Source organism: Salminus brasiliensis, chromosome 8 (assembly GCF_030463535.1).
Source record: "Salminus brasiliensis chromosome 8, fSalBra1.hap2, whole genome shotgun sequence".
NCBI lineage: Eukaryota > Metazoa > Chordata > Actinopteri > Characiformes > Bryconidae > Salminus > Salminus brasiliensis.
The window spans coordinates 21209037-21226499 of NC_132885.1; the positions used below are offsets into that span (position 1 = coordinate 21209037).

The window sequence follows — 17463 nt, forward strand, 5'->3', positions numbered from 1 at the left end:
TGAAGATGAATAGATGGAGACATGGCAGGAGCTGTCGGGATTACAGGGGCTCCCCCATTTGAAGCGTTAGGCGAAAAGTGGAAGGCCCTGATTGGATTGTAGGAATCTAGGCCAAATCGTCAGGCTGCATCAGTGAAACAGATACAGAGAGGAGGAACGGCTTGGAGTGGAGAGGAAACGCTCTAGCTCCCTCAGTCTGCAGCTTTCATCAGCGTCGCCTCTCGTTATTGATTTGACCAATCACAGCACACAACAGGCAGATGGAGGGATCCTCACACTCATAGCATGTGATTGCGTGGTGCGGTGGGTGTGCGAGACAGCTGTATCCATTCTTTGCTTTACAGACATACAAGTAATGCATTGTGCGAAAGGAGAAACATATGCACACACACACACATATAGCATTTCCCCCACACAAAAAAATCACAGGCCTCTTTGGTTTCACACCATTGGTGTGAATAAGCCAATGCAATGAATTGACCAAGATAGATAGAACAGATTCTTCTTACATTAACATACATGTAAGTAAAAATGGGTGTTCCTTCCCTATTCTGGAGATATATATGATTTTGTTATGACAGTGATCATCTGCAGGGATATTTAAGAGATGGATTCACATAGTTCCCTACACTGCAATTATCATAAAAAGCTTGATATCATATTTATAAATTTGTAAATTCAGCACAATGTTAAAAAAAAACATTCTGTGCCTATCTGGGCATTCATAAATCAGAGTAGTCCCAGAGAAGAATAAAGTACAGTACATACTCGCCATGTACAAGAAGACTTTTGAAAAAAGATGCTCATCCAATTAGTGACAAAAAAAAAGGGTGTAGTGTGGGCAGCAGTGCTTGAAGAGTCATGACAGTATATCCTATAAATCCTGCTTCCGGTGCCTGCCGGGGCCTGCCCTGCAAACGCTAACCAATCAGACACCTTCACATGGGGGGTGTTGTCTTAAAGGATCCAATCCTAGAAAGGCTGAGGCATATTCCTCACCTATGAACACCAGGGTAAAACAGTGACATCAAGGGGGTGTGTGTTAGGAGGAACTTAATCAAAGTTTAGCACTGCTTCCAAAATTAGAAACGATGAAGACGAGGACAGGAGATATGAAGAAGAAGAACAGAAAGAGGCTCAGAAAGTAAGGTGGAAAGCAGCAGAACAAGAGTTGCAGGAGTGAGACAATTTGACTGGTGGAGGCATTCTGAAAGCTTAACAGAGAAGATCATTCAAATATGTCCCCCTCATAAAGCCAGAACAGGGTACAGATTTATTGAAATATGCTCATATGGAAAGACAGACTACAAGCATGGCATACAGACTAGCTTGTACTGTTTATGCACATGAAATACATGTAAGATTTTTATGTGGGTGAGTGAGCTTAGGTGCAGGTTTACAGCAGTGAGTGTACATGCCCATGTGCAAATCCATTCCAACCTGAACATGCGATATATCCTTTCATGTTGTGGCTCTGAAGCCATAGATCAGGGCGGAGCTCATCTGGAGGTCAGCTCTATATCAAAGGCTCCGTGATCTGGTTACTGCACACTGTGTCTGTCACCGAGAGGAGGCCTGCACCTGCCATCACCTGTGTGAAGCAGGTGCTGCTCTGTAAGGGGGAAGGTGCGTCTGTGTGTGTGTGTGTGTGTGTGTGTGTGTGTGTGTGTTTGTGCATGTATACACAAGATAAAACCAGAGAGAACATCTACAATGACAAACTGAAAGGAATTCAAAATTATGTGTTTTTGGTTACTGGGGTTAAAATCAAGGTCAGCCTTCTTGTTGCACATGAGCATATTTCAGGCTAATGACTGTAGAAAACATGGACAGCATGGACCTCTCTCGAAAACCTAATTTTTAGCGTCTCTGCTGGCTGGTTGCAGTATGATGTGTAGCTTCTCCCAACCCAATATATTTCAATGACAAAACAGTACATTTTCCATCTGTTTTTCTCCTCTAAACTCTCTTTGCATCTCCAGTGTCCAATTACAGCAATTAGTCTTTCCTGTCCTAATACAGGCACATTTTTATTTTCCCCAAAAATCAATTTTCTGCTAAATCGTTAAAAGGTGACACTCAGAAATTAAGTGACTGACAACCTTGGCTGGTCTTCAGGACCTGTATGGTGCCCTTTCTGTTCATTTTATGGAGTAGCTGAATTGTAGTGAAACTTACATGAGCTGCACTGTTGGAACATTACATGTACAGGACAAACTGAGGGGTGTCCAAGTAAAAATCTGCTTGCTTCTGCACTGTAAGCTCAATGAAGGCGGTCTGAGGCATGCTTGGTCTGGGAGAAGGGGTTTAGTCTGCCAAATGAAAAGGTGAGGCTGGCTCTTCCTCTAGGCTCTGCTGTACAGACTCTGGTTGCAATTGTGACAACATGGCGGACAGTTTTGGCTTTATTTCTATAAAATGAAAGGGAATGGATCCACAGTGTCCATGTTTTCTACAGTCATTGGTTCAGACAATCTTAATAGCAACTTCTGTGTACAGATCATGTAATGAAATATAAAAAAGAAAAACAGCAATGATATGAAGGGTTTCGCTGTTGAGTTTTATCCACACTAGGGATTTCAGTGTTTTGCAATGATTCTATCCTTTTTTATTGCAATAAAACTATCCATCTACCATATATAGAGAAACATAATTGTTTTTGTGTGTGTAATGGGTTTTATGTTATGGTTCATATGTAATACATTTTGGAATAAAAAAACTTTACATATAAAACACATCATTTATAATATGTATAGTATGACCACATTGACCTGACATTATATTTGAAAAAGATTTCCCTTCCCACAGCCCTTCTTCCTCAAAACACTGAAATGCATTTAATAATAAAATACTGCTATATATACATTGTTGGATACATTTTCTTACTCATTGAAATAGAGAGATTTTGTCCAATTTGCAGAGTCTAAACTTTCAACTAATACAACATATGTTCATAAATAGAAGATACGATATTATGTTATGATATACATTTCATTGAAATATGTTGTAATGAGAGGGATAAAAGCCTACAGCACCTGATTGGTCCTGATAGGAGTAAGTAACTCCACGTTATATTAGGTGTTTATGTTTCTGTTGGCCTTTTTAATAAATAAAATAACCAGTATCTATAGTTAATAATAAAGATAATAACAATCAGGTTGTCTTGTTATAAACTTACTAAAACTCATTTACTAAAAGTAATTTATCCAGAACTAACACACATTTGCAGTGGTCAGTACCAAAAGTGGTCCAAAAAAGACAACTGGTTAAATGGCGACAGGTTCATGGCTACCTGAGGCTCACTGATGCTCATGGACGCCCCACGTCACAACTTACAGGACAACTTAGGGGGCTTGTGAAGTCCATGCCTTGAATAGTCAGATCTGTTGTAGCAGTACACGGGGGACCTACTCAATATTAGGCATTGTGTATAGCAGTTTAAACGAGCCTCTTTTTAACAGAGTTGCCACTGCTGTTTTCCAAGAACTGCCAGAGTCCACTGTTATAACTGATTCCACTGTCTCTTGTCTAGAACTTTAAAAAGTGATGTGTGATATTTTTTAGATTAAACTGATCAAAGCCATTGGAAATGAGAATGTAATTGGTCAATCCATTGGTCAGCTCCAAACTGTTTCACTGGCTAATCTGATGTTAGGTGTTCAGTTCTTTCAGATACACCTAAGAACAACAACAACAAAAAAAAATCTTACTGGACAATTTAAACATTGAACATTAAACATTTAACAAATTGAACTTTATTTGCCACATTTAAAGTCTGGCACTGTAAACAAGCATGATTCAATAATGATGATCATCAAGCCAGTAAAACTGACCCAGAGCTGCACTGGTCTTATTAGCATTAAACTGAAGAAGCTGTGTGTGGGCAAGATTAGAGTGAAGAGACGGGTGGTTGTTGTTGTTGTTTTGATAGCTTTTGTGTCTTATCAGGAACTTGACTGCTTCCAGTGGAGAGCAGCTGGTAGCTTGGTTAACCACATTTTTTGAGACTTCTGCAACACGGATTAGTGCAGCATTTGTCTCTCCACCAAGCTGCTGAGTAGTTGACAGTGTCTTGCTAGAGAGCAGTGAGTGTGCAGGTGTGTGTGAGTCATGTCTGACAGCTCCCACTCAGTAAAGGGGATTCCAGACTGCAGTGGGGAGCGGGAGACTGGAGCGCACCGCCACTTTCCCTCTCTCATGGCACTGCCAGCATAACAGCGGGTTGCTAATTAAAGAGGCGCCTCTTTGGCTTTGGTTTGCCACAAACACATATGTTGTTGATTGGCTACCTTTCAGGTGTCGTGGGAGTGTGTATGTGTGTGAGTGTGTGTGAGTGTGTGTTTTGTGTGTTTGTTAACATTTGTATGTAATGTGTGTAATGGAGTGGGAAGGAGACGGAGGCATGTGAGCACACATACTAGCTGATAGCATATGTCCTGGACTACAGGGGGAGCCAGAGTTTACAGCCTTGTAATGTTTGAGTGCAGGTCCTGCCCACAGGACAGAGAAGCAGCAGAGAATGGACACGCAGATATGAATGGATGTGAGGAAAGTTTCAGTCACACAGAATAGAGGTTCAACACTTTCTCTCGCAAACAAGTTAAACAGAAGGCTGTTCCTTTCACCACTGCCTCTCACTACTGAAAGCTGTTCCTTACAATCGGCACTATATAGTCAAAAGTATTGAACAGCTGCTTATTCCTTGTTTGTTCAGAGGTATTAAAAAGAGGTAATTCAGCTTTTGTTGGAGTAACTGTCTCTACTGTCTAGGGGAAGGCTTTCTACTAGACCTTGGAACATTGCTGTAATGTTTTGTTTTTTTTTACATTCAGTTACAAGTCCAACGCTGTATTAGCTACAAAGAATTTTACCTTCAACATAACAGTCCACAGAACATTATTCCAAAAGACTTGTAGATCATCAGTGTTTTTCTACACAAGTCTTTCTGTTCCTCTAGGTTAACACTGACTTATGCTATGCAGCTCTATCAGTTTAGTTTGCTTCTATCTATCTATCTATCTTGGCTGCCCACCGCTCTGGGTGTGTGTGTACTCACTGCCCCTAGTTCACTAGTGTGTGTTCACTACCACAGATGGGTTAAATACGGAGGACATTCGCTGTAGAGTGCACACTGTACAGTGACAAATACGTGCACCTTTACCTTTACCTTTATCTATTTGTCTGTCTGTCTATCTATATATCTAGCTGTTTTTCTGTCTGTCTATCAATCTATCTATCTAGCTGTTTGTCTATCTATCTATCTATCTATCTATCTATCTATCTAACTATCTAGCTGTTTGTCTATCTATCTATCTATCTATCTATATATCTATCTATCTATCTATCTATCTATCTATTAGTCTGTCAGCATTTCTGTCTGTCTGTCTATCCAACGCTGTATTAGCTACAAACCATTTTACCTTCAACCAAACAGTCCACAGAACATTATTCCAAAAGACTTGCAGATCATCAGTGTTTTTCTACACAAGTCTTTCTGTTCCTCTAGGTTACCACTGACTTATGCTATGCAGCTCTATCGGTTTAGTCTGCTTTAATGATGGAATCATCAACACTGATCATATTGTTTTATTTCTATATATTTATTATTTCTCTTGTACGCTGATGGTTATGATATTGTAGTCTACTTCCCACTGCTGGAAATTTTCTATTTAAATGATCATCTAAATGATCACATGCATTTGGTTAATTATTGTATTGAGTAACTAATAGTCAATTACCTTTTCACAGAGAGCCCATTGGTGTTTGATAACAAACACCAATCCTCAATAAGCAAAATTAATATTTAACAACTTTATTTTGTGTTTTCTCAGGTTGTCTTAGTTGATGTATGAGGCATTGTTTAATGTGCCATTATTTCACCCCATCCCCATGTGTTTGGTAACACACTGTGCTGCCAAAAAACTACATGACTACATGACATATTGCACTCAAAGGGTATGGAGTTAGGTGCAACATTGGGAATGACCCTAAAATGTGTATAATGTATCCATTTTTACACTGTATACTGTATACATCTTCAATCATTTATTATTCTATATGAGAAAACTGATATTTAAGTCAAGATTTGATCGACTGATATTAAGTGGGTCTATTGTGCAGGCCTCTGTGCTCTATCCTGTGCTTTGTGCTCCGCAAGGTTAGAGCCGCAAGTGTCTGTGTACCTGTGATCTAAGTCACAGGGGGCTTTGTGTAGAGAAACAGAGAGGAGCTTGATGGAGTTGAAAAGCTAACAGGTCACACCCTGGCCATCTCCCACTGAGTGTGAGGAAGAACCAGCAGGGCTTGCAGCTTTCACACGCTCCATCTGAATGCTCACACTCCAACTGCTGCAGCATTGTACAGCAGAATCAGCCTTGCACAAACAGGCAATGGTGACACTCTCCCTCCATGAGAGCTGGCTGACAATCAATAGACTCCATAAGCAGAGCAACAGCGCAACCACTGAGCATAAAAATGTCCTACATAGCCCATTTATATATATATATATATATATATATATATATATATATATATATATGGATGATGTATAAAGTAGCAAAATGTCTACATTTCATGATGACTGGACCAATAGAAATGTTTCAATAGACAAAATTGACCTGCGTAGAATTTATTTTCTACTTCTTCTCATTCTACCTCCTCCTCCTCTTCTTCTACCTCCTCCTCCTCCTCTTCTTCAGAATTACTCCACATTCCTTCTATTGATTTTTTGTTTATTGATGTAAAAAAAGACCCCAAAGCAATCCCTGACAAAACTTCCAATTGGACACCACAGGAATATCTGCAGTACGTAACACCACGGATGGCTCCTCAGCACTATTACCATCTACTTCCCAATACAGCCCAGGATTTAAGGAAGGGGCTGAATGAGGTATACTTGAAACAATACATCTTTGTGCACGCTACTGTGCAAACTCAACATATTTGGACCACCAACAGAATTAAAAGAACAAATCTGTAGAGCAGTGTATTTTTAATTAATGTGGCACTGATGGTTTGGCTGCATGTAGTTAAGGATAACAGCCCTTTGAGAAGCACCAGACATGTGAGGCATCGCTTCCGTGGTTGAGGTAAGTGAGTCAGTGCCTCCTGTCCCTGGCTATCTCGCATTCATTTATCTACTCAATGATTTGCTCATTCATTTAGCGTGAGCCCCAGCGGCAGTACAGGGACCCTGAGAGTCACAGCACATTTAATTAGCAAACCCCCGCAAATTCCCACTCTAGAACTGCTTCACTCCAAATTTTAAGAAAAGAATGGCATTTCTTTTACTTAGTCAGAATCTCCTGTGTTAAATGAATCGAAGGAGAGTGTAAAATGTCTAATTATATAAAACAAGCTACATATAATGATGCTGACCATGCGCTATTTTCTGTCTGGGCATAAATCCAGCTCAGTAATGGGTTGCGGCCACACAAAAGCTGCAGAATGGTCTAGCCTCAAGGAAAAAAATAGAAACCATTCAGTTTTATTAGAAAAAACACCAAGGGCAAGAGATGAACCTTAAACCTGGTAAGCAATTCAGCAAATGTTTGTTGCTATGACAGTAAGAGGTGAAACCGAGGTCGTCTGTTTTTTCAATGCTGCATAAAAAAGGTGGCTGGAGTGCAGGGTTCCTTGGAATCTTTAAATTGATTTCTCCATATTAAAGTTTGACAGTGAACATGCAGTGTATAATGTGACAGTGGTGACAGATGGGACACCCCTCCCCCTCTCCAGTGTGTACATGCACTTTCATTTGAAACATGGCCATATGGTTTGTACGCAATCTTCAAATATCTAAAACATCTAATTTTTTTTATCAGTCTTACTAATAGAGTGATACTCCAACATGAAGTTGATAAAATCATCTTCTGACTGATGGTGGTGGTGAAATCCCTGTTCCTCCAGAGTGTGTTTGCCAGGAGCACGTTTATTGAGCTGTTATATCATTAAATTTTACTGCCCACTGGACGCCAGCTGACATTGGATTCTCTTATTGATTGAAAAACATGAGAAACCCCTTCTCATGATTCATCTATAAGTACCGTCAAAATGAAGAGTCTTGGTTAACAACTGCTGAAATGTTCATTACCCTCCGCTTTCATTTAGGATTTGGTTAAACATTGGAGGAGAATGGTCCAAGGGTGCAAATCAATATCTAGAAATGTTTATCCACAAGAAAAAAAGCACATAAAACACATAAAACGCATATAAAGTGCATATACACTCTGATAAAGAGCACAATAGCTAATCTTCCATGCTCTTCTACACCTGACCTTAGATTATGAAGGCTTGGCGAAAAAGGTATGGTATGTTGAATTGGCTATATAATTAATATAATTGAGTTATATCTGGACATATATATTTTTTAAAAACATGCATTAGCTGGGGAGAATGGCTAAAGACTGGCTTTAGTATGTCATTTTCTTCTTTTTTTTTGTTATTTCTCTCCAATTTTGATTGCCAATTACCTAACCTATACATACTCTCCCCTCTCCCATGCAATGTTCTCAACACTAGGAGGGTGTGCCTTCATGCCTCCAGCCAGCCAGCGCCTGTTTTTCAGAACTGCTGCCGATGCAACGTCTCCAGGCCTCCAACATGCTCAGAGGAAAGCACTGTGTACCCGGCTCTGATGCATCGGCCTGCAGACCCCAGTGCCGTCCAGCACCGCACTGGAGTTATGTGGAGAGAAAGTGCCATTTTTTCCGCCCTGGAGAGAACATTGTGCTCTCTCTGGGCCCTGGTTGCTGATGGCTAGCAGCATGGATGGGATTCCAACTAAAGATCATCTGTACATGCTTTAAAAAGAGGTTTCATTTAAATGTATAAATGGTGCAATATACAGTAATACTACAGGATTTAACACAAACATGACTGGGGTTGGAGGTGCCACAATGATAAGAGGAGGAGGAATTTCCTTACTATACTATAATGGCAATAAGGGCTCTTATCTTCTGTAAAGAACCTTTTAACATGGTTCTATGTGGCATCTAGAAACTATATGTATGATACTATATAAAGGCCTTTTTGCTCAGAGTGTATACAAGTGTTCCAAAAATGGATGTGAAGTGGATGAGTTTGGTGCTGAGTTTAAAGGCTGTGTAACACATATCTCTCATTTAACATCTTTACAGATGAAGAAGCATGTTTGCATATGTGACAGATGTCTTGGCACTCATAAAAACTTGTCAGGGCTAAATAACTCATGCTAATAACAGAATAACAGCATCAGCCTGTTGGCAAACACCCTAAATAACATGAAACAATGGGACTGGGCAAGAAGGTTCATGTCCACAAACATCTCTTTATCTCAACTGCACGTTACGTCAGATGACGATGGCTTAGCTCTTCAATAAACATCGCTTTTAATTAAAGGCCTGCTGCCTGGGTGGCTCTCCAAACTGCTGAACTCGATAGTGATTTGGCAACTAAAAGGATGGGAAATTAAACACTGAAATATAGAGCGCGCACACACACACACACTCATACACACACACACACACTTATACACAGTGCAGTGTAACGGTGCCCAAGACGTATGATGACTGTGTGTTTTTGCTCAGAAACCGAAGACGACCGCCTCACAAGGGTACTGGAAGACACACGTACAGTAACACACACACAAACGCACACACGCACGCACGCACGCAAACACACACACACACACACACACATACAGCCCCTCACGTTCCTTCGCTCGCCTTCCAACGTGCTGCTGCTTTGACGCCCAGCTGTCTCTCCTTAGCTGAGCTCGCGCAGCCCCGGTGTCACTGTGCATACTAATGAGCGGAGGGGGAGACGGAGCGAGGGAAGAGGAGAGAAGAGGAGGAGAAAGAGAGAGAGAAAGGAGGAGCGGAGAGGAGCCGAGAGGAGCACAGAGGAGCGCACGAGTCTCGGAAACCCTCCGCGCGCATCACATGGGCTCAGATGCGCGAGCTCTGCTTCTCTAGCTTAGCGTCATCGGGCTCGAGGACGGCTCGCTCGTTTGCGCGTTTGTCGAGCTGACTGCACGGCGCTGCGCCGACCAGAGGGGGGGATTGTATTTGTGTTCGCGTTCTTTTTTTAACCCCTAAAAGGACCCCCATTGGCCACGGTCTATTTTTTCCCTAGTCGTCATTGTGGGAGATGAGCGGATGGTCGAGCATGTTCGTCGTGGTGAGAGAGCGCGAGCACGGATAAAAACAGAGAATCGTCGACTGATGTTTTGTTCCAGCGGAGTATTATAATCATCACCATCATCATCATCATCATCATCTTCATCTTCATCATCACTGCAGTAAATGCTGGATCGCTTTTGCACTCATTGTGCGGATTCTACACAGGGCGAGACCCCGCTGCTGTGCTCTGGAGGCGTGTGGGTGTGTGTGCTGTTTTCAGTTTGCCTTTATTTCGTGTGAAAACGGACAGCCTCCCCGCTGGTGACCGTGTCGCTCCTCCACTGCGCCAGCATGGAGCGACCGCAGCGCTGGAGATGACGCACTCGGCCGCGCTCCGCTCCCAAAGAAAGTGCTTCAGCGCGCGAACATGGCGACTTAACGCGGGGGGCGACATGATCGCGGTCGATCTGGACATCGACGGAGAAGCTCCGAGGAGACCCGCGCTGCACACACGGAGGAGAGACCACCGCGCATTCCGCTGACCAGCAGTGAGAGAGAGAGAGAGAGAGAGACATAGATAACGAGAGAGAGAGAGAGAGAGGCGGCAGGTTATCGCCAGCGCGGCCCTGGGAGGAGGAGAAAGAGAAACATATAGAGAGACAGAGAGAGATAGAGGGAGGGTAAGGGGAGAGAGAGGGAGAGAGAGGGGGCATGGTGTCGTGGAGGAGAGGAGGAAGCGGGGTGAGCTCCAGAGAGCCACGCGCGAGGGGGATATGAGTGGCCTAATCCGTGCCAGCGCGCTAACAGAACCGGAATAGCTGATCGACGCAGAGAGAGCGAGCAAGAGAGAGAGAGAGAGAGTGCGAGAGTGTGTGTGAGAGAGTGAGAGAGTGTGTGTGTGTGTGAGTGAGTGAGTGAGGGGGAGAGAGAGAGAGAGAGAGAGAGAGAGAGAGACGCCGTTTCCGTGCTTTCCAAAATAACAACAATACCACTATCATAAACACTAAGGGGGTACAGATAATAACGCCCACCCAACCCCCAAGTCAATGAATATTGCGACCACCAAGGAGCCGCCGCGGTGGAGTGGGCCAGCGCTGCGCTTTCCTAAAATATGACCAGCGGCGCTCGGACGTGTCGGCAGCAAGATGATGATGATGATGACGGCTTGAAAACGTGGTGGTGGTGCGCGCCCCGCGAGCACCCGACTAAGCCCTCGCTCAGCGCCTCGGAAAGGGCCCACAGATGGCGACTGTCCCTCGCCTGCCTCCTCTTCTTCCTCGCCGTGCTGCTCTCTGACCGCCTGTGGCTGCGCGCCGAGGCCGCGCTGCTCTCCGCGGGTGCCTCGCGCCAGCCCGTGCGGCCGCTGGCCTCGTGCCGCCCGGACAGCGTGTCAAAGCGCTGCTTCGCGGCGGAGGAGGACGAGGCGGCCGCGGTTTGCTCGGGCCTGTCCGGCGCCGAGTGGAACCTCAGCGACCTGTACCTGGCCTTCTGCGACTCCTACTCCCTCCTGGATCTGTTCCACGGCCTGCCCGCGCCGCTTAACGCCAGCAGTTGCGGCCTCGCCATGGTGGCGGTCAGCGACGGCGGCGGCGGCGGCGGTGGTGGTGGTGAAGGTGGCGGCGACGGCGCGGACGGCTGCGTGGACTGCGTGCGCGCGTACCAGCAACTGGACCAGCTGGCTCGCGAAGCGTACGACGAGTTCGAGCTGCTGGTGCGGAAATACGAAACGGATGCATACTCGGTGCGGACATGCATGGACGAGTGCACGGTAGGAGTTGCTGCTGATTTGGGACGGGCAGAGTGTGTGTGGTTGTGTGTGTGTGTTGTTTGAACTTGTGGATAACGAGAGAGAGAGAGAGAGAGAGAGAGAGAGACGTGTGCGCACTTGTGGATCAGGGGCTAAAGATGAATGTCCAGCTCTTCCTCTGCTGCTGAGATTCTGCTGGATGATGAATGAAGGTCGAGCGTCCAGCTGGTTTAGGCTCCATCTGTGTGTAGTGAGTAGAGAGGGGCGGGGGGAGGGGTTGCCCCCTTTTAACGCAGCATCAGAAACTGCAGAGATGCCCGTGTGTAGCTGGAGTGTGAGAAGTGTGTGTTTTTGTGCTGGTTGAGTAAAGAAGGAGAGGAAGCATCACACCGCAGGACGCCAGCGGTGCAGCAGCTGTGTGGTCAGGGGTGGGAAGCAGGGGCACTTAGGGGCCTTTCCTGGAAAAGAGGACGAAGGGGCTACAGTGGCACAGATACAGATGATGTAGTGTGTATGTGTGTGTGTGTGCGTGTGTGTGTGCACGTGTTGTGGCACAGTGTTTTGTGGAATTTCAATAACGTTAATAGCACAACAGTGATTTTTTTGCCTAATCCCCGGAAGACCATCCGTTCATTGTTTGGCCTTGGGTGGTGTTTTGTCCTATAGTAACGGCGGCATCACATAACGCAGAGCAGCATGTCCATTTTAGGACACCCGTCAAGATACACACACTCCTCTGCTGGAAAACAACTGCATTATTTTTTCCTGCATCCTTGAGAAGTACCTGCTGAATGGAACATTGGCTTGTAGACAGGAATAATGAATAATACATAAATCACCCCGTTCCTGACCAGGCCTCCGTCAGCTGTGTTTATTTCCACTGAAATAATGTCCCAAAAAGGGTGAAAGCATCCCTCACATTATTCACAGCACACTTACCTCGGTTTCAGTCTTTCGGCAGACTGTGGACTCTCCCTCTTTCTCTCTCTGATTTTCAGAGATTCTAGCAGAGTCCAGGTCTGGCTCTTGGAAATGACACACAGCAGTCTCTGATCCCACACACTCACTTTGCTAACAGATCAATGAGCACATTGGCAGCAGTGCTGCTTAACACTGGTCAGGGCTAACAAACTGCATACTACCATGCTGAAGTACTCCTTTATTAGCGGTACATTCATCAGGAGAGCATGTATAGCACACTTTAATCAAGGCAACGCCTCTACCTAGAACCATGATGGCTCAAATAACCTTTGGATGCCTGAGTGGTTCTTTGCTTGTTTGCAGGTTTCTTTAGACTGGTAGAAAACATTTTGGTTGCTGATTCTATGTAAAAAGCTGAAGAAGACAATTTTCGGTGCTATACAAAACCCTTCTTGCCTAGACTGAAGTCTGTGGTTAGAGATCCATGTACAGAATCTAACTGCATATTCTTAATAGGGGCAGCCGTAGCTTAAAGGTTAGTTGAGTGGGTTTGGGACCTAAAGGATGCCGGTCTGATCCCCTGGACTGGCAGGGAATGGAGTAACAGGGCCTTCTCCCTTAAAATTCAAAGCTGTGCTGCCCTTGAGCAAGGCACTTTCCACCACTGTTGGCTAAATTCTGTTGTACTGATATGTCGTGGCTATGATGTGTGCTCTTAAACAGGCATTTGCTCTCAGTCCTGTCTCAGAAAAAGTGGGCATATGCTGTATAGTTCCCTGACTAGATAAAAGTTTCTGGACAGCCCATTGTTTTTTATCACCAACAACCCCCTGATTGAAGTTAATCATAAAATTAATAATAAACATCTCCTCCCAAACAACTCCTCTTCATTTCTTCCCCAGGCTACTTTCTTTGGGTCATTACTTCAGTAAAACAGCAAAACATTCATGTGGGTATAGGTTTAGGTTCTGGGGTGCTGCCAGGGAATTTTGGGCCCTATGAAAAGATATTACACCGGGCACACAACTCAACAATTCTGCCAAAATACTCAATTAATGCATTTTTAGGGCCCTTGTCAGTCACAGGCCATTTGAATCCTCCTAACACCCCCTTATACGGTGCCCCTGTTCAGGCTACTCTACTGCCCTCTCAACAGTTATTTCTCCATAAAATGATGGGATGCATTCAGTACACTGAGCTCTTGTGTTCTGAGCAGGAGGTAAAGCTGACTGAACATTGTTTTGCTTGAACATTGTGTTTACTACAAATAGCAGGTCAGATATATTTAGAAATTTTGTTGTACATTTTGTAAATAAGACACCATATTCCTGAACCGGTTATTGTTCTAAATCCATGGCATCTTGGAGAATGTAAAAGATCTGACTAAATTATTTCTTGCTCAATACAAGACGAGAGCCGAAGTGTTTAGCTACGATTGTATGTATAGGTGTAAATTGGTTATAAACTAGGAAGACTGCTGATTATCTCATGTTTGAGGTGGGCAGTTAAACTTTAAAAAAAGGATCCAAAACTGTGAGTACATTGATTTTCAGTTCATATTTCAAAGGCTGCACTACACTAAAACCACACTCCAACAATGCAATGCCTGTAACTAACAGGTGTTGCTTTTTAATTAGTTGTCTCTTATTAATGTAACTTGTCAGATTTGTGTAACTAAGCAGAACTGACAACAGTCAAGTGTTGTTTTAGTGCAGTACAGCAACTTGTCCAGTTTTGCACTTGTCAGACCCTTGACCTACCATCTCTGTTGTGTGTTTTTTTTTATTATAGGTCTCGGTTATGTGCATAGCCTTGTTGTTGTTGTCTGTAAGAACAAGGTGGCATGTATGTGTAACACATCATGTATGGTCATGGAGGATAATGCTACTTTAGAGTATTATGTAATTTCATTAAGCATTTAATGTTCATAAAGCTCATTTCTGCTGTGTGAAGCCACTGTACATGATATAGTATATTTAACCTTTTGAACCCTAGATTTATTATTCTGTTATTAATCTTAATGCAAAAACACCTCTAAATTGTTTGGTAACAGTTTAGCATATTTTGTGAGAGTCCCACAGGGCTCTGTTTTAGGGTCTGTGAAACGAGGGTTGGGCGGTATCCACTTTTTTCCCACTATCCACACTTTTCCTCCTGTTTCCTACTTTTTTCCTACTGTCTCATAGTATTACCGTGGTATATACAGTATTACTGGGGGCCGGGGCTGTAAGTTGCGCAATTAGCACAACTGGTCCTACATTTACGTGGCTTCTGTGGCACACAAACGTTCAAATACAAATTTCGGTTTGTTACAGGGTGAAAAACGAAGTGGACAAGCTCAGTTTAGTATTTGTCATTCAATAAGTGTTAAATCATCTGAATCAGGGGAGAGAAGCTGGTTTGCATTAGCTCAGTTAGCAGCATAACAGTCTGCTCACCATAGAACAAATTCAATTCTGGCTGACAGAAAACATGCTTATAAACATTTAGACGAGAATGACTCAGCCGTCAACATTTTTAAATACCGTGGTATTCAGTATTACGGTTATACCGACCAACACTGATACAACACTGATGTTAATTATATTAATTATAAGGGTGGGCCTAAGTACATGGTTTAAAAAGTTAAACCATTTTTTAATAAGTGTCAGTTAAGCAGTTCTAATAACGCTTGCTTTGTAATGAAATATGCAGAAATATGTAGTTTGTCACGAAATCTGTAAAATATGATATTGTCCACCTCTTCTTACAGCTCCGAATAAGTATTAAAACACCTTCAAAAGTTTGAAAAGGCTGTGAGTAAAGACTGACTGACGAGAGTGGATGCATAATCCTCCATCTGTCTAAGGGTGTGTGTGAGTTTGATATAGAGAGAGGAAAAATAGAGGGAGTGAGTAAGAGAGAGAGCTAGAGAGAAAGAGAGTGAGTTCCGAATGATGTGTTCATGTGTTTATGTTGTCCTGACCTGCCCCATGAGCACCTTTAGTGCAAAATGTTAGCTGTTCACAGACATTTTCTGCCAGAATGATACTGATTGACACCAGAACGGCATGAAAAGCACAAGGTTGTCACATTACAAAGCTGACTTTGCTAGTTCACGTTTGAGTCAGAGGCAGATTTTTTAATCTCTGCGTCCTCTCTGTAGCTGGTAAACTCCCTCAGGCAGTGCCAGTTTTCTGCCAATAGTATTGCCTCGATTTACCGCACCACCATGCTGACCCTCGACCCTCGGCACCTCCTACCACACACACGCACCCACCCTGCTGAATCAATAGCATTGTTCAAATATGTCTTGCGTGTTTCACTGTTTGATCGAGTCCCCATGAAGAGTATGATTTCTTCGGTTTCTAGTATGTCAGAATATAGCCTCCTTTTTTCCTTTTTTTTCCTCTCCCTTAATTACACAGGAATGCCCGGGTGGTGAATGTGCAGCAGTGCTAATCATGAGGTGTGCATTCAGTTTCGCCAGTCAAGCATGTTCAGATACTACTGCAGCATTGTGCTGGCCTGAGCCAATCAGTTTCTTCTCCTTTCAAGCCCACACTGAGGCTGCCATATCTACACTCTCCTATGTGTTCATTTAAGGAGATTCATGACTATTTAGTTCATTCAAAGAAAATATTCAGAGGTGCTAGATGAGGAAAAACACAACAACATGCATAGTGTGGAGTCCCTTAGAATGAGATATGGAACCCAAGACAGAAGAGGAAAAAAGGTTAACATTACTGTTATTATTATTAGGTAGGAGTTTATTTGCTTTTAGGAAATGGAATGGAATATTTTCTAACATTTTTAAGGCATAAAATAATTTACTGTTTTATATTATATTGTGATTATAAATCAAAATACATTAATATTGTATGTTTTTAAATTATTCTAAGACTAATCCAAACTATCTGTGTATGTAATCATTTTGAAGGTATAAAATATAAAAAATCCAATTTTGATCTCAGAATTGAAAACTATGTAACTATGTAAAAAAAATCATTGTGACGCTCCACTGACTTGTAATAGGGAGAATAGCATCTCTATTGTTGCTACGACAGGCTCAGCACGCTGCTAACTGCACTATGCAACCTTAGGACTGTGTAACATTGCGTAACCCATCTCATATACATGTAAAAGGGTGTACAACCACTTTACGTCAGTCCCTGTGCTTCTTTCACTTTCAGTGACGGTTCTGTATCTCTCAGCTTGTCCACAAAAATGTGCCCTTAGATAGTGGCTCAAAGCACAAATTACACTTCCCGAGTGTGGGGGGAGCCCAGGAGCAAGAAAAATTAAAAGAAAAGAAAAAAAAAATTGTTTTAATTTTAATATATCATTACTGCCACACCAAAAACACAGAGGAGAATTAAAAAAAAAAAAAAACTTAGTGGAAGAGCATTTCTGTTGGTCCATTTGTCATAAATTATTGACACAAAATTAACTTGCCAGATTTAATTAGGACAAAAAGTGAAAACAACAAAATTGAAGATATAAGTTTTGTGTAACAGTGACGTAATGCATTGTTACACCCCTAATGTATACATATGCATGTGTGCGAGCACACTCACAATCTGTGTGTCTGTGTGTGCTTCTGAATTGTGAGAGGAAAGCGAAGCAGCAGTCTGCTCGGTTTTCCTCCTTTTCATCACCTAATCAGAGAGTGGAATGCGAGCTGCATATAGGCCTACAGCCTCAGCGCGGCGGCTA

At 43.0% G+C, this 17463-nt stretch overlaps 1 protein-coding gene across 1 annotated transcript in view; it reads left to right on the plus strand.

Annotated features, from left to right (window-relative positions):
• Positions 1–9734: 9734 nt before the first annotated feature.
• LOC140561134 (NALCN channel auxiliary factor 1) overlaps positions 9735–17463 on the plus strand; it is a 126949-nt gene continuing 119220 nt past the window's right edge. The window contains exon 1 of the mRNA XM_072686090.1: positions 9735–11868. Within this exon, the coding sequence (XP_072542191.1) occupies positions 11212–11868 (657 nt within the window). The 5' untranslated portion in view covers positions 9735–11211. The remainder of the gene's footprint in view (positions 11869–17463) is intronic.